Source organism: Megascapheus bottae, chromosome 18 (genome assembly GCF_031878675.1).
Source record: "Megascapheus bottae isolate mThoBot1 chromosome 18, mThoBot2.hap1, whole genome shotgun sequence".
NCBI classification, from domain to species: domain Eukaryota; kingdom Metazoa; phylum Chordata; class Mammalia; order Rodentia; family Geomyidae; genus Megascapheus; species Megascapheus bottae.
This window is the reverse complement of record NC_143526.1, coordinates 37,534,515-37,553,021: the sequence shown is the minus strand read 5'-3', so window position 1 is coordinate 37,553,021 and position 18,507 is coordinate 37,534,515. Positions and strand designations below refer to the sequence as shown.

The 18,507-nt window shown below is 49.7% G+C and overlaps 1 protein-coding gene across 1 annotated transcript in view; it reads left to right on the top strand.

The window, feature by feature from the left end:
- Jph2 (junctophilin 2) overlaps window positions 1-18,507 on the top strand; it is a 50,941-nt gene that overhangs the window by 6,678 nt on the left and 25,756 nt on the right. The window contains exon 2 of the mRNA XM_090352859.1: window positions 14,359-15,169. Coding sequence (XP_090208985.1) covers window positions 14,359-15,169 — 811 coding nt within the window. The remainder of the gene's footprint in view (window positions 1-14,358; window positions 15,170-18,507) is intronic.

Below are 18,507 nucleotides of genomic sequence, written 5' to 3'. Positions count from 1 at the left end.
TGGGGCTCAAGTGGCAAGGCACTAGCCTTGATGGCACTCCATTATGAAATATATGTATGTGGTGGATGTGGTGGCACAAGCTTGTCATCTCAGTTCTTGGGAGACTGAGGCAGGAGGATTGAGAGTTTGAAGCTAGCTTGAGCTATACAAGGAGAGCATGCTTCAAAAATCAAAGCAACCTTTCCCCAACCTCCCAATGATAGTTTTCATAGTGTAAGTTTGCACTGCACATTCAACCAAAAACAGAAAATGGAAACAAATCCTCCTGAAATAGCATTTCCCTTTCTGTGTGCACTGCCAGCTATTTTCTCACTTACTGTGCTGCCGAGAGAATTAAGTGACACACTGATGTATGGAAAGCTCTTAGAACAGAATCTGGCTTGTGTGAGTCTGGCTTGTGCTCTCACTGTGGGTTTTACACACTGAAAAGATGAAATGTTTATGTTTATCTTTGACCACTGGGGCCAAAACTCAAGTGTCTGCACTCAGGCTCCCGATCACTTTTTCCTCTCCAAAGCTTATGACTGAAGTTTGTTTTGGTCCAATGGACCCTGAACACAGAAGCACAGTGAATTTGCCAGGAGAAAGGCTTTAGTAGTCCTTGTAAGGATGAGGTTGTAGAAAATTAACTTCCATATTCACACATTCCTTTATATACCTCTCCCAGAGGGAATAGCTTTCTCCTCTTGATCTGTTTGGCATCTTTTAGACAATAGTACACCACTTTCATTACTGTAGCCTTACAGTAAGTAGGTTTTTAAAAAAAATTGTTTGTTTATGTGGATTGAGTCTCATTTATATAGCCCAAACTGATCTTGAACTATTGATCCTTCTGAGTTCTGGGAATAGAAGCACATACCACATTACCTGTCTTAAGACACATTACCTGTTTTAAGACAAGTCTTAAAAATCAGAATAAATAACCCAATTTGGATCTCCTCTTATAGAATCCTGGTTCAGGATTGTATTATAATAGATCACTTCCATTTCTAGATGTATGATAAAAGGCAGCTTACCAGCTTCTAAAAAATAATAATTAAAAAAAAGAAAGCCTGCTGGAGTTTTGCCTGCAATTAGGTTAGTCCAATAATGAGTGTGGGGGAATGGACATCTTAGCCACAGTGAATCTTCCCCAGAATGGATGTGGCATACACCCTAATGTACTGAGGCCTCTTCTTTTACTCTGCCATCCTGGAGTTTCCAGTGAACCTCACATCTTTTTGTTCTAGTCTCCTGACACTGCCCAGTGGCTTTTTGCATTTCATTTCTCCCAATGGTTCATGGCTAGTTTACAGAAACAGTCATGTTTGTTGACTGTGAGGCCTTTGACTGCACTCAATAAGTGTCTCAGTTCTAGTGGGATTTCTTGATTTTTCCCCCTCTTTTTTAGATTCACCAAAAGTATCTTTTATTTATTTACTCATTTTGTTTTTTGTCAATCCTGAGGCTTGACCTCAGGGCCTGGGCACTGTCCTTGGCTTTCTCAAAGCTAGTGTTCTTTCACTGGAGCCACAGTGCCACTTCTGGCTTTTTCTGTTTATGTGGTACCAGGGAATCGAACCTAGGGCTTTGTACATGCTAAGCAAGCACTCTACCACTAAGCTATGCTCCCAGCCCCAGTATCTTTTATTTTAAAATGTTTGTTACTAAAAATAAAGCATAAAGCATTACAGTCCTGAGAGAACCTTTTACTAGAGGGAGTCACATGGCTCGGAAGCTGGGGGGGTGGGGGTGGCGCAGTGTGGCATGTAGAGGAACTAGAGGGAATCCATGTTCCAGAAAACAGGCCTTGTGAATCATGGCCTGGACATGTCAGGAACCCTGCTAAGCCTCCATTTCCATTTTCCCTCTGGAAATCTTCAAACCCTCCCTCAAGCTAGATGCCCACAGTTCATGCCTTTACTCCTAGCTACTCAGGGGGCTGAGATCTGAGGATGAGAAGTGTGAAGCCAGCCCAGGCAGGGAAGTCCCTAACACTCTTTATCGTCAATAAACTACACCTCCTCCCCCTCCCAAGAAAAGCCAGAAGTAGAGCTATGACTCAGGAGCACTGGCCTTTAGCAAAAGCAAGTCAGAGACAGCACCCAGGCCCCGGGCTTAAGCCCAGGACCAGCACACACACACACACACACACACACACACACACCACACACGCACACACCCACCGTCTCCTTCTAAATATGTTTTAGGTAATGCCATAATATATACAAAGCACTTAACATAGTGCCTGACATTATTTTTCAAAAATGAAAAAAAAATGCATGTTCTTTCTCTCTGTCTTTCATCTCAAAGTGACTTGAATCATCAGCTGTCTTTCTCTTTGGGACATTTAGTTTTTTGCACGCAAACTCCAGCTTTCAACTTCGGGATCGTTGATTCACTTAGTTCTGCCTTGCCACCTGCCAGGGCCCATGGAACCAGTGCCAGCGTGAACTTATTTCCAATGTAGAATCAGCATAATTTAACCTCATGGTGCAAATCGCCTGTCCCAGTTCATAGCCAGGGGTCAGCATGACGCCGGCCAGGTGGTGCTATCTCAGCAGCTTCCTGCCATGCCCAGGGGACCCCAAAGAAGGAAAGCATCCCCTTCACGAGACAGGAAAGTGGACATGGCCTTTCCGCTCTGTGGCCTTGTTGCTTTGATTCATAAGTCCTATTAAAGCAAGAATCTCCATAGACACTCTGGGTCCAAGGCAGGCCTTGGGGATTTAGGGAGCTTGCTTGTTTCCAGGGCCTGCTAATTCTGGGCCCTGGGGAGCTGTTCCCCAGGTCCAGCATTTGCCTGCCACACCCTTGTGAGGAATGTCCAGTCTCATTTTTGAGTGGCCCTGGCTGAGATGATCAGAATGAGGGGGACAGGGGTACTTCTGGCAATTGATGGGGAGGGGTGCTGTCTTCATGTCCTTCTCTGTCCCTTCCAAAGCTGGGGGTACAGAGTCACTGGGCAGCCATCGGTGCCCTCCTTGCTCCTGTGTCACTCTCCACTGGGCAGAAAGCACCTTGTGTGTGCAGGCGTTCAAGCTCAGGCTGGCTGACCACGGCTGCTGATGGCTCAGTGGACACTGAGGGGGGGGTTTGTTCAGGCTTGGGCTTGCAGGACACAGACAATGTGCACCCTTCGTGGGATATATCAAGGACATGACGTCTGTAGAATGTTCTGTCACAAAGGCTCGAAGGCAGGTGTTTTAGGCAGGGCTGTGTAGGCCATTGTAAGAGTTTGGCTTTTAGGCTGAGGAAAATAGGGACTCTAAAGTGACAGGTTGGTATGTAGCCACTTGATGATAGACAGCTTGCCTAATATGTATATGCACGGCCCTGGATTCGATCCCTAGCACCACAAAAGCAAAAACTAGAAGCTGGAAACTGACAACTCAGTTTGGTTTCGTGGGATTCTTTTAGCTTCTTATATTGAGAAGAGATGGTTTGGAGTTTGGGAGGGGACAGTGCTCCCTGTAGGGATACAGGTGAGAGAGAATGATGGTGTGAGCCTCTGTCTTATAATAGCCAAGGTACGTTTCGAAGGAAGAAGTCAGGCTTTGCTGATAGACTGAGGCAACAAGAACTAAAGGGTGGTTTGAGGCTTTGTCCAGCCTGGGGCTGGAAAGTTTGTGAGACTTTTATCCCCAGTTGATCACCAGAAAAGCAGAAGTGATGTTGTGGCTCCAAGTAGTACTGAGCTAGCCTTGAGCACAAAAGCTCAGGGATAGTGCCCGGGCCTTGAGGTCAAGTCCCATGACTGACAAAAGCAAAAAGAAGAGTTGAGTAGGGACACCACCTTGAGAGATGTGGAACTTGCCAGTTGACCTGAACATGGTGGGCTGAGCTGTGCACAGGCAAGCTGAGCTTCCTGAATCCAGATCCCGTTACCTTCACCAGCGTTGCCTCCATACACCCAGTCAGTCCTGCTTTTGGTGGCCTCAGGGCTGCTGCTGGGCCTGAGTGGACCCGGGCCTGGCCAAGGGGCTTCCACCCAGGCCTTGGCCCCAGCTGTCAGCACCTACATGATGTGGCCTGGTTAATCCTGGGCTTCGTGTGTGAGCTGTGGGGTGTGATCGGGGCAGCAGCCCTGGATGTGTGTGGGGGGAGGGGGAGCCCTGCAGGCTAAGGGAGACTTGTGACATCTGTGTCTGCAACTTAGCCCCGCTCCCAGGAGCTGCCACAAATGCTGCCAGCAACTTGGCTCTGGGCCGTCTGTCGGTGATCCCAGGAAACTAGAGACTAGAGGGCTTTGATGGACAGCAGCATTTGGGAGCCAGGGAAGGGCAGTGGTGCCAAGCCTGCCAGGGGAGCCACAGAGCAAGGCCTTGGGACTGTTATGGGGCTGTGTTGGGGGGGGAGGAGAAATCAGGCAGACTGAACACTCACTATAGACAAAGCTTCCCTCCCTCTGCCCCATACTTGGGAGGTGATCTAAGAGAACAAACGTTGACCAGTATTTATTGAGTGCCTACTAGGTGCTTACTCTCAGAGACGGAGGTGGTAGTGTGATGAATGACTAACCTTTTGGTCTACTTGTTATATGTCATATATCAGTAACAGGAAGAACCTGAATTGTACATACAGCCCTCTCAGGGAGACAGGACAGTGTTCTTTTCTCCTGTTTGGATTTTTCACAGATAACTTTTGTCATTTTTAAAGTGCTCCTTCTCCAGTGCAAAGATGTTTATATGTTTCATAATCTCTTTTTCTCATCTGTTTGGATTTTTCACAGTGATCACAGATAACTTTGGTCATTTTTAGAGTGCTCCTTCTCCAGTGCAAAGATGTTTATTTGTAGACATGACAAGAAGCATGTTTTGTTTGTTAAGAAAACAAAACATTCAGGGGGTTTTCCTAGAATCCAGGCTCAGAATCCCCAGTGATCTCACGCTGTCCTTTCCACTATAAGCAGTCAGCTTTTCAAGGAAAAGGAAAGTGAGACAGGACATCTGTTCTTCACTTCCCAGCTGGGAAACTTCCTGGCTGTGTGGCTTTGGGCAATACCTTGACCTCTCTGAGCCTAAGATTTCCCTCTGCATCGTGAGTGGAGCCAAGACCACTCTTTCCCTTAAAGGGTAGTTGATTTTTCTCTTGGGGGCAGCACTAACTTATTGAAATAGTGAGAGGAAATGGGGTTATCTGAGGATTCAGCATCATCTGTCATAATCGATTAGCAATGTCTGGTGGACACAGGATGGGGAAGAGGTGGCCTGTGTGCTAGAAAACTTGGACAAGATATCTCCAAGTTCCACTCCAGCTTTTCAGTTGTGGCTGTGAGACACATTTGAAGAGATTAGGAACCCCACAGCGTATGTTAAATACAGGGTACCAGAGCCAGCTTCTGCTGCTTCACGAGAACTTCTGGTTACATTTTCAGGAACTTTTCCAACTAACTGCTTGCTCTCGGAGAGCTGGACGAGGCATGGTGATGGTATACCCAGGTGGAAACAGATGAAGGTTGCAAATCCGTTTGTTTGTGTTTCCTGAAAAGCTGGTTCACCAGTATACCACTGAATATGGTGCTAAGATCAAATGCCCTTCTCAGCCAAACTTTGGGTGACCAACCTTTTCTGTTTGCCTGGAGCCACCCTGCTGTTAGTGCTAAAAGTGCTGCATCCAGGAAGTCCTGCAGTCTCAGGCCAAGTGGGGTGGATGATGACTCCACAACATCCTTGCTGCTAATAATCCCGACAGTGCTACAGGAGCCCCCTAGGAAAGCCTGCCATGCTTGCTTCACAGAAAGGAGAGACAGAAAGCTTGTCTAAGGCCATGTGCTTCTTCCTCCCTCCCTCCCTCCCTCCCTCCCTCTTTTCCTTCCTTCCTTCCTTCTTTCCTCTTTTCCTCCCTTCCTTCCTCTTCCCTTCTTTTTTCCCTCATTCCCTCCCTCCCTCCCTCTTTTCCTTCCTTCCTTCCTTCCTTCCTCTCTTCCTCCCTTCCTCCCTTCCTTCCTCTTTCCTTCTTTTTTCCCTCCTTCCCTCCCTCCCTCCCTCCCTCTTTTCCTTCCTTCCTTCCTTCTCTGTGTTGTGCTGAAAGCCAGGATGGTGGCTGTGTTGGGGAAGGGCTGAATGACCCCTGCTTACACAATCCTGTGATCTAACAGCAGAGACCTGCCTGTAACAGCTACTCAAAATAATTTGTGAGCTGATAACAGGAGGATCTGGCCAGGTTCCTGGAGGAAATGAGGTTTGCTTTGAGATTTGAAGGATGAATGGGAGTTGGCTAGGTAAGGAGGGGGCCACTGGAGGACAGGCGAGGGAAGAGTCAATGTGAAGGCTTGAGAGTGGGAGCAGAGCATACTGTGTACCAGAAAGCATACGTTGCAAGGGTGATGGGGCTAGAAGTCTTGGTGGATCCCAGGTTCTGAGCTCCTTATGGTTCCGAACATCCTTAGCCTTAAGCAGTACTCTGGGCTCTGAGGTGTACCCTCCATCCCCCTGCACGACTGGGTCCTCATTGTTCCACAACTGCCAGGCCTGCTGATGGCTCCTACCAGGGCAGCACCTTGCAGCAAAGGGAGCTGCCTCTGTTGTAGCTAATGATTACCAGACACTGGCAGGCAAAGTCCTGGCTCTGGTGCTGTGGTGCTGGACAGCTCTGAAGAACTTCTCCAGCTCAGGGCAATCCTGCTTCCTTCCTCCGCCACATGCATTCTTCCCAAGGCTTCCTCTCTGCACCTACTGGAAGCATCTGCCTACAATCTCAGGCTCCAGATCTGCTTCCTCCAGGCACCAGGGAGCCAAAGCAGGTTTTAAAAATTATTATTCTTTGGTGATCCTGGGGCTTGAACTCAGGGCTAGGATGCTGCCCCCGACATTTCTTTCTTTTTTTTCTTTTGCTTAGGGCTAGCACTTTCCTTGAGCCACAGTCCCACTTCCAGCTTTTTGGTGATTAATTAACAATAAAGGTACGACAGAGTTTTCTCCCCAGGCTGGCTTTGAACTGTGATCTTCAGATGTCATCTTCCTTAGGAGCTAAGATCATTTTAGGGTTTTAAGAGGTGAAGTGAGCACTTGCAATCTACATCTAATGAAGATGATCGTGGCCACAGAACTCCCGCTCTAGTCAGCCAGGAGGAACAGCCATGGCGGGACTAACTGCGCACGTGGACACGCGGGACATGCAGACGCCAGGCCCTGAGTGGATCTCTCAGTTCCCAAAGCTCACGCAATCCCCATCAGTCTTTGCTGCCCTCAAAGTCTTCTCAACTCTAGCTGGCCATGGGCCGTTCATGCTTGTCATCCTAGCTATTCAGGAAATTAGATCTGAGGGCTGTGGCTCAAAGCCAGGCCAGGCAGGGAAGTCTTTAAGACTCTTATCTCACAAAACCAGGAGTGGAACTGTGGCTCAAGTGGTAGAAAGGCATCCTTGGGTGACAAGGCTCAGGGACAGTGCCTGACCTAGAGTTTAAGCCCTACTATTGACACCAATGTCTCAACTCTAACTGGCCTCTCTGGGATGCTGAGTTCACAGATTGATCAGAACCAGGACTGGATGAGTCTCTTGTGCTTAGGAGCAGTGACGTGGTGTCTGTTCAAGAGCACGTCTGCACACCATAGTGCATATGCCCAGTGCCTTGATCTGAAGTTGGCAGGTTTGGACAAGACCCACTGACCCCTGGACTCTGGGGCTCACTGCATACGCACCCCATTCCATCTTTGCACCCTGTCTGAGACCTACCTGTTCATGGTCTGTCCTGGGTGAGATCTGGTGATGTGTCCTGGTGCTGTGAAGGAGGACTTGGGGGAGATGCTGATGATTACTAGAAGAGCCAAGAGACAGATAGGGAAGCCGGAGGAGGGAGGAAAGGACGGTGAGAGTTTCAGTGATGGAAAGTGGCCTCTTGACTGAAGGAGACAGCATTAAAGTGGGGCTGGGGAGGATTTATGGGAGGTGAGGCTGGGAAGGTGGTAAAGGGCCTGGACTGGGCAGTGGGGGCAGGAGGACTTCTAGCAAAGACCAGGGCCTAGTTCCCTTCTCTTGCTCTCCAGTTGTTTCCCACAGATACTGGTCGTTCAGCCTCAGACCACTTCCTACAAGAAAGAAGTTGTAGATGGGACAGCATCCCACTTATTCCACCGGAGGCTGGGGCCCAGGTCAGCTCCTCAGGTCCCTAGGTGATCAAATTTCCCAGCCTTCCCTTGGGCTTCCAAAAGGGCGGAGCTTTCATCAGAGCTGGGGTTTGGTGAGAAGTCCATAGGTTGAACTTGGATTCTTGGGCAAGCCCTAGGGATGCAGCTGTGACTGCAACAACCACCACACAGCTATCGTCGGCGAGTGCCTGAGAGTCTCTCCTTCAGAGTTCCCAGCTGAAATTAAAATGACAGTTCTTGGATCAGCTGAGACATATTCTGAAGCTTGACTTCATTGGTAGAGTGCCTGCCTAGCTGCAGGCTCTGAGTTCAAAACCTAATACTAAAACAAAGACACAAAAAGATGTGCTTTCTGGTCTGCAGAAAACTGAAAACCCCAGCTCCAAATGACTTAAAGTACTACATTGCAATAGAAAGATAATGTGTGTTGTACATTTAATTTAAGATTTTCTAGTAGCCACATTTTAAAAGGTGGAAAAAAATTTGTTCTGGTCTTGGGCCTGGGTGATGTCCCTGAGCTTTTTTGCTTAAGGCTAGTGCTCTACCACTTGAGCCACAGCGCCATTTCTGGGTTTTTGGTAGTTTATTGGAGATAAGAGTCTCAAGGATTTTCCTGTCCAGGCTAGCCTTAAACTGTGATCCTCAGATCTCATTCTATTGAGTCGCTAAGATTGCACATGTGAGCAACCAGTGTCCACTAAAAGGTAAAAATAATTGTAATAAAAATTTTAAACCACAATCCAAAGTATTTTTTGTAGATATTTGATAAGTGATTATTGGCAGTTTGAGTTCATCTTGAGCAAAAACTTATCTCAACACCTAAGCTAGTGTGGCTGTGAACTCAGGTGACCCCAGCTATGTAGGAGACAAAAATAGGAGGATCACTGTTTGAAGTTGGCCATAGGCAAAAGCACAAAATCCAAACTGGAGAAAATAACTAATTTGTGGGAGAGTGCCGGTCTTACAAGCTCAAAGCCCAGAATTCAAACGTATTCAATCATCAAGCTGTTTTACTGAGAGATATTCAGTCAGTGAGTCATTTTCCATGGCTTACCAGCCAGGTCTAATATATACAAAATGAATAGCTATAGATTCTTCTAGCAAGAATGGAGCAGGCTGGTCAGAGGAGAACTTTTCTCCTTCTCAACCTGGCTTACAGATTAGAATAGCCTGAGGTGTTTCTGTGAGTCAGCTTTATGGTGGTGGTGTTGGTACCTGTGTGGTACCCAGGGCCTCACGTATGGTAGACAAGCACTTTGCTTGCCAGATTCCTATTCATTATCTTTTCATTGCTTGAAGGAAGTACTTGACACAGACTACTTATAAAGAAGAGGCCTATTTAACTCAAAGTTCCAGGTCAAGTGGCTCTATTAATTTGGCCTCTGGAGAGGGTACTATACTGTGGTAGAACTACGTATGTGTGTGTGAGCTTGAATGCAGGTGTACCTATGTAAGTGGTGTGTGTGTGCGCGTGTGTGTGTGTGTGTGTGTGTGTGTGTGTGTGAAAGAGGAGACAATGTTCACTCAATAGAAGTCAGGTATGGAGGGAAAATCAAAATTCTAGCGTCAGGCACTGGTGCCTCACACCCATAATCCTAGCTACTCAGGGGGCTGAGATCAGAGGATGGTGGTTCAAAGCCAGCCTGGGCAGGAAAGTCTCTGAGACTCTTATATCTATGTAACCACCAGAAAACTGGAAGTGGCACTGTGGCACATAGTGGTAGAGTACTAGTCTTGAACAAAAGACCTCAGGAACAGTGCCAGGCCCCAAGCCCCACAATTAGCCAAAAAGGAGGTTCCAGAGCCCCTACAAGGACATACCCCAATGCCCTAAGGACCTCTCATTAGGTCCCACCCCCCCAAGGGTGGCTCCTTGGGAGCTAAGCCTTTAATTCCAATGCTTAAAAATGCTAATATCCAAGCCGGGGGGCCAGTGGCTCACAATCATAATGCAAACCACTCAGGAAGCTGAGATCTGAGGACTGCAGTTCAAAGCCAGCATGGGCAGAAAAATCCCTGTGAGCGTCTTATCATCAAAACCTGGAAGTGGCACTGTGACTCTGGTAGAGAGTGGTAGAATGCTAGCCCTTAGCAGGCTCAAGGAGAGTGCCCAGGCCCTGAATGCAAGCTTTAGGACAGGCAAACAATAAATAAATAAACCAGGCATGGTGGCTCAGCTCTCAGGAGGCTATCTGAGGATCATGGTTCAAAGCCAGTGTAGGCACTAAAGTCCATGAGACTCTTATCTCCAATTAACCACCAGAAAACCAGAAGTGGCACTGTGGCTCAAGGGGTAGAATAGTAGCCTTGAACTGAAGAGCCCAGACCCAGAGTTCAAGTCCCAAGACTGACCAAAAAAAAAAAATCTAATTCATTTAATCAGATGAAAAATAAATCAGACTCTCTGGCCAAGAAGATGGATCTTGCCTTATGGATGTGGCTTCCAGAAACTATTCTGCATTGTGTATTTAGGGAGATGACACACACAAACTCTTGCTCCTTCTTGAAGATGGAAACGTGGCATTCTTCAGCACATGCAGGCTTCCTTATACGATCCCACACCAAAATGGAAAGTTGGAGATGGGCTCCATCTTTCCCCGAGTTCTCGCTGTCCTTCTTGGCTCCTTTTCATCTATACAGTTAATCCTTTCTGGGCTTTTTTGAGCAAAGGCTCTGACCTGCCAAATCTCGCCTTTGAGGGGTGGAGGGGCAGCATGGTGGTAGATTACTTGTCAAGCAGGTGCAAGGCACTCAGTTCCATCAAAATAAACCTCCCCGGAGCACTTCCTGGACATCGGCTTGTGGTGGAACATTTCCGATTCACCAGCTTTTAGAGAACCCTCCCTATGTACCAGCCCTCAGGGAACACTTCCGGTTTAGTGGACTTTATGGTGGCATTTCCTGTGTGCCCATCTTTTGGGTGCTAGCACTGTTCTGCTTCTCACACAGCTCATTTAATGGGTTAGTTAATCACCACATGCCACTCAAGGCTTGACAGTCATTTCTTTTCTTTTCTTTTCTTTTTTGCCAGCCCTGGGCTTGAGCTCAGGGCCTGAGCACTGTCCTTGGACTTTCTCAAGGCTAGAGCTCTACCACTTGAGCCTCAGCACCACTTCTGACTTTTTTCTATGTATGTAATACCGGGGAATCGAACCCGGGTCTTCGTGCATGCTAGGCAAGCACTCTACCACTAGGCCAAACTCCCGGCCTCTCTTTTTTCTTTTTGTCGGGATAATGTCTAGAGGGCTTACCGTTACATTTGTCAGACAGTAGGTGTATTCCTTCTTGCACATCGATAGCCCTTCTCGTGTTTTTGTTGGATGGTCATTTCTTGTGTCACCCTCTGCTGTGGCTGCCACATGGTTTTTGGGTGATTGGTTGGTTCATTTCTGTCTACCCAGCACTAGACTCCAGGCATATTGTGGATACAGACAATATCCATTTAGTTCACTGCTCCGTGTATGGTACACAGATGATGACTGCATGACCCATCCCAAACACCTGCCAAATTCAAAGCGGGGAAAAGAAGAACCAGATGAATCAGGCTTCATGACCCTCACTTTACACAAGGGCAGACTAAGTCTCAGCAGGCTTAAATCATTTCTGTACATTTTAGAACTACTTAAGGTCAGCGTTATTCTAGACCAATTAGAAGAGCAACTGGAAGATTTGCTCTAGGACAATGGGATGCCCTAGAGGGATTACAAGGCCAAGTGCTGGCAGCCTGCAGCTGTGAAAGGAAGTACTCCTCTCCCGAGCAGGGTCCTTCTCAGCCAGAGAGTTGTGGGCAGGCCCCGCCTCCTCTCCCTCCCCAGATGTGTTCCTTTTGTCCCCAGGGAGAACTGTCTGGTCTTAGACAAACTTGGAGGGGGGGAGAGAGAAAGAGAGTGTGTGAGCACCCACACTTGGCTTTTCCTGCTTCCCAGGGCCCAGTTACTCCCAGCCTCCCTTGGGTGTTGTGCCTTTGGCCATTTGCTGCTAAGTTTCCTAATATAGCCTGGCTGTTTCCTCCCCATCTGGTGGCCAAGAGCCTTGAGTCTGTTGTAACTTCATTATTTCTTGGGTTTAAAGGGACCATGCCAGCTCATCTCAGGCCAGATTTAAGCTCCAGGTAGACTGGTGGGTTTAATTTCACAGACTTCCCCAGGCCAAATCATTAAGCATCTTCTTTCTTTCTCCCCACCCACCACCTTCTCTGCTCAATATATCCATGTGTCTTTCCTTTCCCTTTTGCTTCCCCTGTTTCTCCTGAGACCTGGAAGAGGCACAGGAGACTGGATTTTGGCTCTGGGGACTTCTTAGCTCTGTTATATACATTAAATCATTTATCCCTGGTCAGGCTTTAATTGTTTCTCATCTGTAGGAGAGAAATGTAAGATACAGCAAGATGATGGTCAACAAAGAGAAGAAAAAGATTACACTGTATTAGATACACTATGAGGTCTAGAACAAAGAAAAGAAGAAACACGTATCTTGGGAATGAGGGTTATTATTTTAAATCATGTGGTTAGCAGACGCTGTCAGGGCCAGGTTAAGTAAAAGACTGAAGAGCATGAAGGGAGAACCATGGAAATGTCTGAGGAAGAACTTTCCAGGTGGAGGCAACAGTAAATGCAAAGGCCCTGTGGCTGAGTAGTGGGAGGTGGCTGTGTAGTATCTAAGGAATGTCTGTGTCTGAACCAGCATCTGGGGCTTCTGAGGTCAGGGTAGGGTTGGGAATCCATTTGGGCTGGGAGGGGATTGACAGCACATTCGTGGCAGTGAGACAGCACTAGGTGATGTCATCACCCAGCGACTGCTGGTACTGGTGGCATGGGGTTGCGGAATGAAGTCATTTTGGTAGCTTTGTGTCTAGTACGCAGATCAGGCGACCTCATGTTAGTACAGCTTTGTAGAATCACAATATCTCACGGACGTCTCTTGGTTTTCTTTCAGTATTTTCAGAGCTATTAACTCATTTAAATGTCAACACTAGGGGGTAAGAGTTACTGTTGAGCCCCAGTGGCTCGTGCTTATAATCTTAGCTACTCAGGAGGCTGAGATTTGAGGATTGTGGCTCAAAGCCAGCCTGAGCAGGAAAGTCCGTGAGATTCTTATCTCCGAGGAATTACCAAAAAGCTGGAAATGAGGCTGTGGTGTCGTGGCAGAGCACCAAGGATAAGTGAAAAGGCAGAAGAACAGTACCTAGGCCCCAAGTTCAAGATACTTACCACCTCTGACAGATGAGGAAGCGGAGGCAGAGAGAGGTTAAGTAACTGGCCCAAAGACACACAGCTTAGTGAGGACTGAGGCTGCATTGGAGGTCAAGGTCCTGGGGCTGCCTTTCTTCTCACAGAGGACTCCAGTGGGTGGCGTCATTCCTGGGAGACTGTGTGTCACCCCTCCCTCCCCAGCCTCCTACAGCTGCCAACAGCTGTGTGTACACATCACAATCCTGGGCACACATGTCTCTGTTTCACTAACACCACAGTCCCACACACTCACTCAGCCTCCAGGGCCTCCGCTGGCTCTGAACTGTAACGACTGCAGACCTTGCACCATCCATAATGTCACTTTTATGGGACCTTGGACACTCAGTGTTCTGACATCAAACAGTGAAACACACACACACACACACGTGCATCATCTGAACCCGAGCACACACATATACAATCTCACACTAGTGTGAAAACCCTGCCTCAGGCCTTCAAGACCTTGGGCTGTCAAATCACCTTGGACCCTCTGATGGCTGGACATGTGCATATAAGCGACACCCCCTATGCTCTGCCCTCGGACCTTTGCACTGTGCCCTCTGACCTCTCAGTCAACTCTGCCTCTCCTTGTATGCTCAAGACCCCAAATGTCAGCACAGTACCTGTTTCTGAGGAGACCCCAGCACGCACAGATGACCTGCAGGCCTGTGCTGCTGCACAGGCCCCACTTGTCTTGCCCACGGATGCTCTAGCACATCCCAGGATCCGGGCCCACTCATTGAACGTGGCACCCACAGAGCCTCCCGCCCCGTGCTCAGGTAGCTGCACTCGAACATGGATGTGCCCTTGGCCGGCCTGCTGGGGTGCCGCTTGGCCTCCACGGGGTCCATCGTGCCCACTCAGGACCTTGGCCTGTCCCGGCTGTGGGAATCCCCAGGGCTGCCCGCGTGGCCCTCGGTGACCTTGCGGCGACCTTGGCGCGGGGACCTCCAGGCCTGGGTCTCCCTGCGTGGCCCTGTGGCTTGGTGGGGGGCGGAGGGGCGGGCCGGGGACCCCGCGCGCCGCCCCGCGCCCTGACCCGCTGTCCTCGCCCGCAGGGACGTACCAGGGCCAGTTCACCAACGGCATGCGGCACGGCTACGGCGTGCGGCAGAGCGTGCCCTACGGGCTGGCGGTGGTGGTGCGCTCGCCGCTGCGCACGTCGCTGTCGTCCCTGCGCAGCGAGCACAGCAACGGCACGCTGGGCCCCGACTCGCCCGGCTCCCCGGCCTCCGACGGCCCGGCGCTGCCCTCGCCGGCCATCCCGCGCGGCGGCTTCGCGCTCAGCCTGCTGGCCAGCGGCGAGGCGGCGGCGCCGGCGCGGGGCCCCGCGGGCGGCCTCTTCCGCCGGGGCGCGCTGCTGGGCGCGCTGCGCCGCTCCGAGTCGCGCTCGTCCCTGGGCAGCCAGCGCAGCCGCGTCAGCTTCCTCAAGGGCGACCTGAGCTCGGGCGCCAGCGACAACGCCTCCACCGCCAGCCTGGGCGAGGGCGCCGAGGGCCCCGACGACGAGGCCGCCGCCGCCGCCGCCGCGCCCTTCGAGGCCGACATCGACGCCACCACCACCGAGACCTACATGGGCGAGTGGAAGAACGACCGGCGCTCGGGCTTCGGCGTGAGCGAGCGCTCCAGCGGCCTCCGCTACGAGGGCGAGTGGCTGGACAACCTGCGCCACGGCTACGGCTGCACCACGCTGCCCGACGGCCGCCGCGAGGAGGGCAAGTACCGCCTCAACGTGCTGGTCAAGGGCACCCGGCGCCGCGTGCTGCCGCTCAAGAGCGCCAAGGTCCGCCAGAAGGTGGACCACGCCGTCGAGGGGGCGCAGCGCGCCGCCGCCATCGCGCGCCAGAAGGCCGAGATCGCCGTCTCCAGGTAGGCCCTGAGCGCGGGAGGGCGGACCGGGCAGTCCATCCCCGGGACTGCCCGAGCGAGGACCCCCGTCCCCACCTCCCCGGGGGGCCCAGGCGGCCTCTCTGACTTGGAGTGACCTGCCCTTCCATGCAGCTCGTTCACTCGTTCACTTTGCTTCTGCCACCACCCACCCGGATCCCTTGACACAGCTCGTGTTTACCCAACGGATGTCCGCAGTCAGCCTCCGGCCCACTCCGGATCATCCATTCAGGCATCCGTGCACCCCTGCGTGCCTCTCATCCCAACCTTTGTAATTCCCCTACAATCCCAACGTCCTCCCCTTCCATCCTCCCCACTGGAATGGAAGGCTGTCCTCCTCAGGGCTTGTCCATTTAGCCCTACCTCCAAGGACTCAGTCCAACATCCACACATCTACATAGCCATTCACTCCCTCCTATCCAGCTTTTCCATCCTTCCACTCACTGGTGCCTACAGTTATCCAACCACCTATGCATTCAGCTGTTTATCCATCCCTCAACCACTCATCACCTGCATCCATTCAGCTGATCCCACCCATCCATCCTAACCTATCCTAAAAGCCAACCATGGTCAGTTCACCAGCTCCCTCCACCCACTCAACCCACCTCCACTTCTGCCTACTCACTTAACCACATCACCATCCAACAATCTACCACACTTCCGTTCACTCGGCCCCCTTCACCTACCCAGGCCCCCTTCCACACAGAAAGCCCCACCCTGTCAACAACATTCAAACTCCTCCACATCCTCTCATTCCATGGCAGAGTAGATTCTAATACCTCCAGATATGGACATGCGCATGGTCATCTTTGTGATTTACAAATGTGGACCCTTAACGACCTTATGAAATAGACACTTATTTCCATGTTATATGAGGAAGGATTATATATGTACTTATTTTTCAGGGCTGGGCATGGAACCCAGGGCCTGGCACATGTTAGGTATGCACACTGCCACTGAGCTACTTTTCTAGTCCCTGAGAGTTTTCCAGAAGAGCTAAATCTGAAGCTCAGTGAGATGGGGTGATGTCTAAAGAGACCGGGCTTTTTACAGCTAGTGTCTAGTCTTCTGTTCAGTCAGTTTTCCTACCATCCTTTCCCTGGATTTTTTTTTTCCAATTCTTTGCTGGGCTTTCTGGCCTTTATGCTCTAGTCTCTGTGCCTTCTTCCCCTTGCTTTCCACTGGAATACTTTCTTCACTTTCATTTTGCACATTGATGAGTTATAGGGACAGCGACATGGCGTGGTGAAAGAGACTCACCTGTCCAGTGCCTGTAGGGACACTGTTGGGGTTGGTGGCTATAAATGGCCTGGGATGCTAGTCTGGACTTTGAGAGTAAAGCTGACCTAGTGACTAATCCTGGTTCCACCATCTTTTATGGGGCAGGAACCTGGAAGAAATACTTGCCTGCCCTTGTGAGTTCTGTTCCCTCTATGTGCTGTCATCATTTATTTCTTAGTAGTGTGGTCTTGGCCAGTTGAGCCTTCTTTAACCTGAGTTGTCTCAGCTGTAAGAACGGGGCTGGTCTGTGGGTTGAGTGCAGAGCAGGGGTTCTTGATGCTGCCATGGAGTGTGTCCCTGGGGAAGCAGAATGGCCTGGAGACTAGAGTTCAGGACATTTATAGGGTGCGTTCTCAGCTGATGCTCCTGGAGAAAGGAGAAGGGCAAAGGGGAGATATGGGGGGCAGTGCAGTCTCCCTTCACAAAGGTCTCTTGTGGGGCCTTGGGAAGTAGAGATGACCTTTATAGTCTTCCAAGGCTAGGGAGAGGGACCTGTATCTTCATAGCTTCTGTGGGAGATGCAGGTTGTCCCTGCCTGGCTTTCTCCAGTCAAGGGCAGTCCTGTGGAGCAGCTGCAGGTGAAGGAATTGGGGTGGCACATGACAATATCTACCATAGCACTACACACTAAATATGAGCTGCATAAAGGTCATTACCTGATCATTATTTAATAAGTTTATTTGGCAGAAGTGAAACTGAGACCCAAAGAAAGAATGCAGTATGTTCAAGGCCAGCTAGAAGCAAGAGGGAGAAGACCCTGGACTTTCTGCTCCAGAGTTTTAACCTGTATGTCACATTCCCACTGAACTTTAAATTGCTGTGAGTTTGGAACGGTCAGTCTCATGAAGAGGGAAAGGATTTACAGGTAATGTTCTTAAGACTTCTTAGGTAATGGCTGCTCTGGCTTGAATGGTGGTTCCATTTAGCGCAGGCTGAAATTGAGTTGCCCCGCAGCAGTAGGAGGAGGTGGGTTGAGAGGTGGTTAGGCCCCCAAAGCTCTGCCCACATGGGTGGGGCTGACGCTATTTTTATTTTTATTATTTTTGCTAGTCGTGGGACTTAAACTCAGGGCCTGAGCACTGTTCTTGGGCTTTTCTCAAGGCTAGCACTCTGCCACTTGAGTCACAGCACCACTTCCAGCTTTTTCTATGTATATGGTGCCTAGGAATCGAACCTGGGTCTTTGTGCATGCCAGGCAAGCACTCATACCACGAGGCCAAACTCCCGGTCCCCTAATGCCATTTTTAAAGAGTCAGCTTGGCCTCTTTTGCCTGTTAGTCCTTTTGATTTTTTTTTTTTTTTTTTTTTTTTTTGCCAGTCCTGGGCTTGGGCTCAGGGCATGAGCACTGTCTTTGGGTTTTCTCAAGGTTTGAGTCCTACTACTTGAGCCACAGCACCACTTCTGGCTTTTTTCTATGTATGTGGTACTGAGGAATCAAACCTGGGTCTTCATGCATGCTAGGCAAGCACTCTACCACTAGGCCAAACTCCCAGCCCCCCCACTTTTTTTTTTTCCATATAAGAACCTACCCTCTTCTCTGGAACATTGTGTACCAGGTACCATCTTGGAAAAGAAAGGGCCTCACCAGATGTTGTTCCAGAACCTTAGCCTTATACTTCTTAGCCTTCAGATCTATGAGCCAATAATATTTTATTCGTTGTAAATTATACAGCCTCAGGGATGGTGTTATAGCAGCACAAATGGAATAAGCCACAGGAATCTGGCTTGTAATCAGGTGACCATATATTTATTATCTAACCCTGAACACAAAGAAAGTGTGTGCATGTGTGCATGTGTCAGGCCTAAGGCTTGAACTCAGGGCCCAGGTGCTATTCCTTAGCTATTTTTTTTCCTCAACTTGAGCCACAGCTCCACTTCTGGCTTTTGGAGATAAGAGTCTCATGGACTTTCTTGCCTGGATTTGGCTTTGAACTATGATTCTCGGATCTCAGCCTCCTGAGTAGCAGTATTATAGGTGTGAGTCACCTGCACCCTGCAGAGAGAACTGTTTAAAAATAAAATTTTTATGTCACAATGA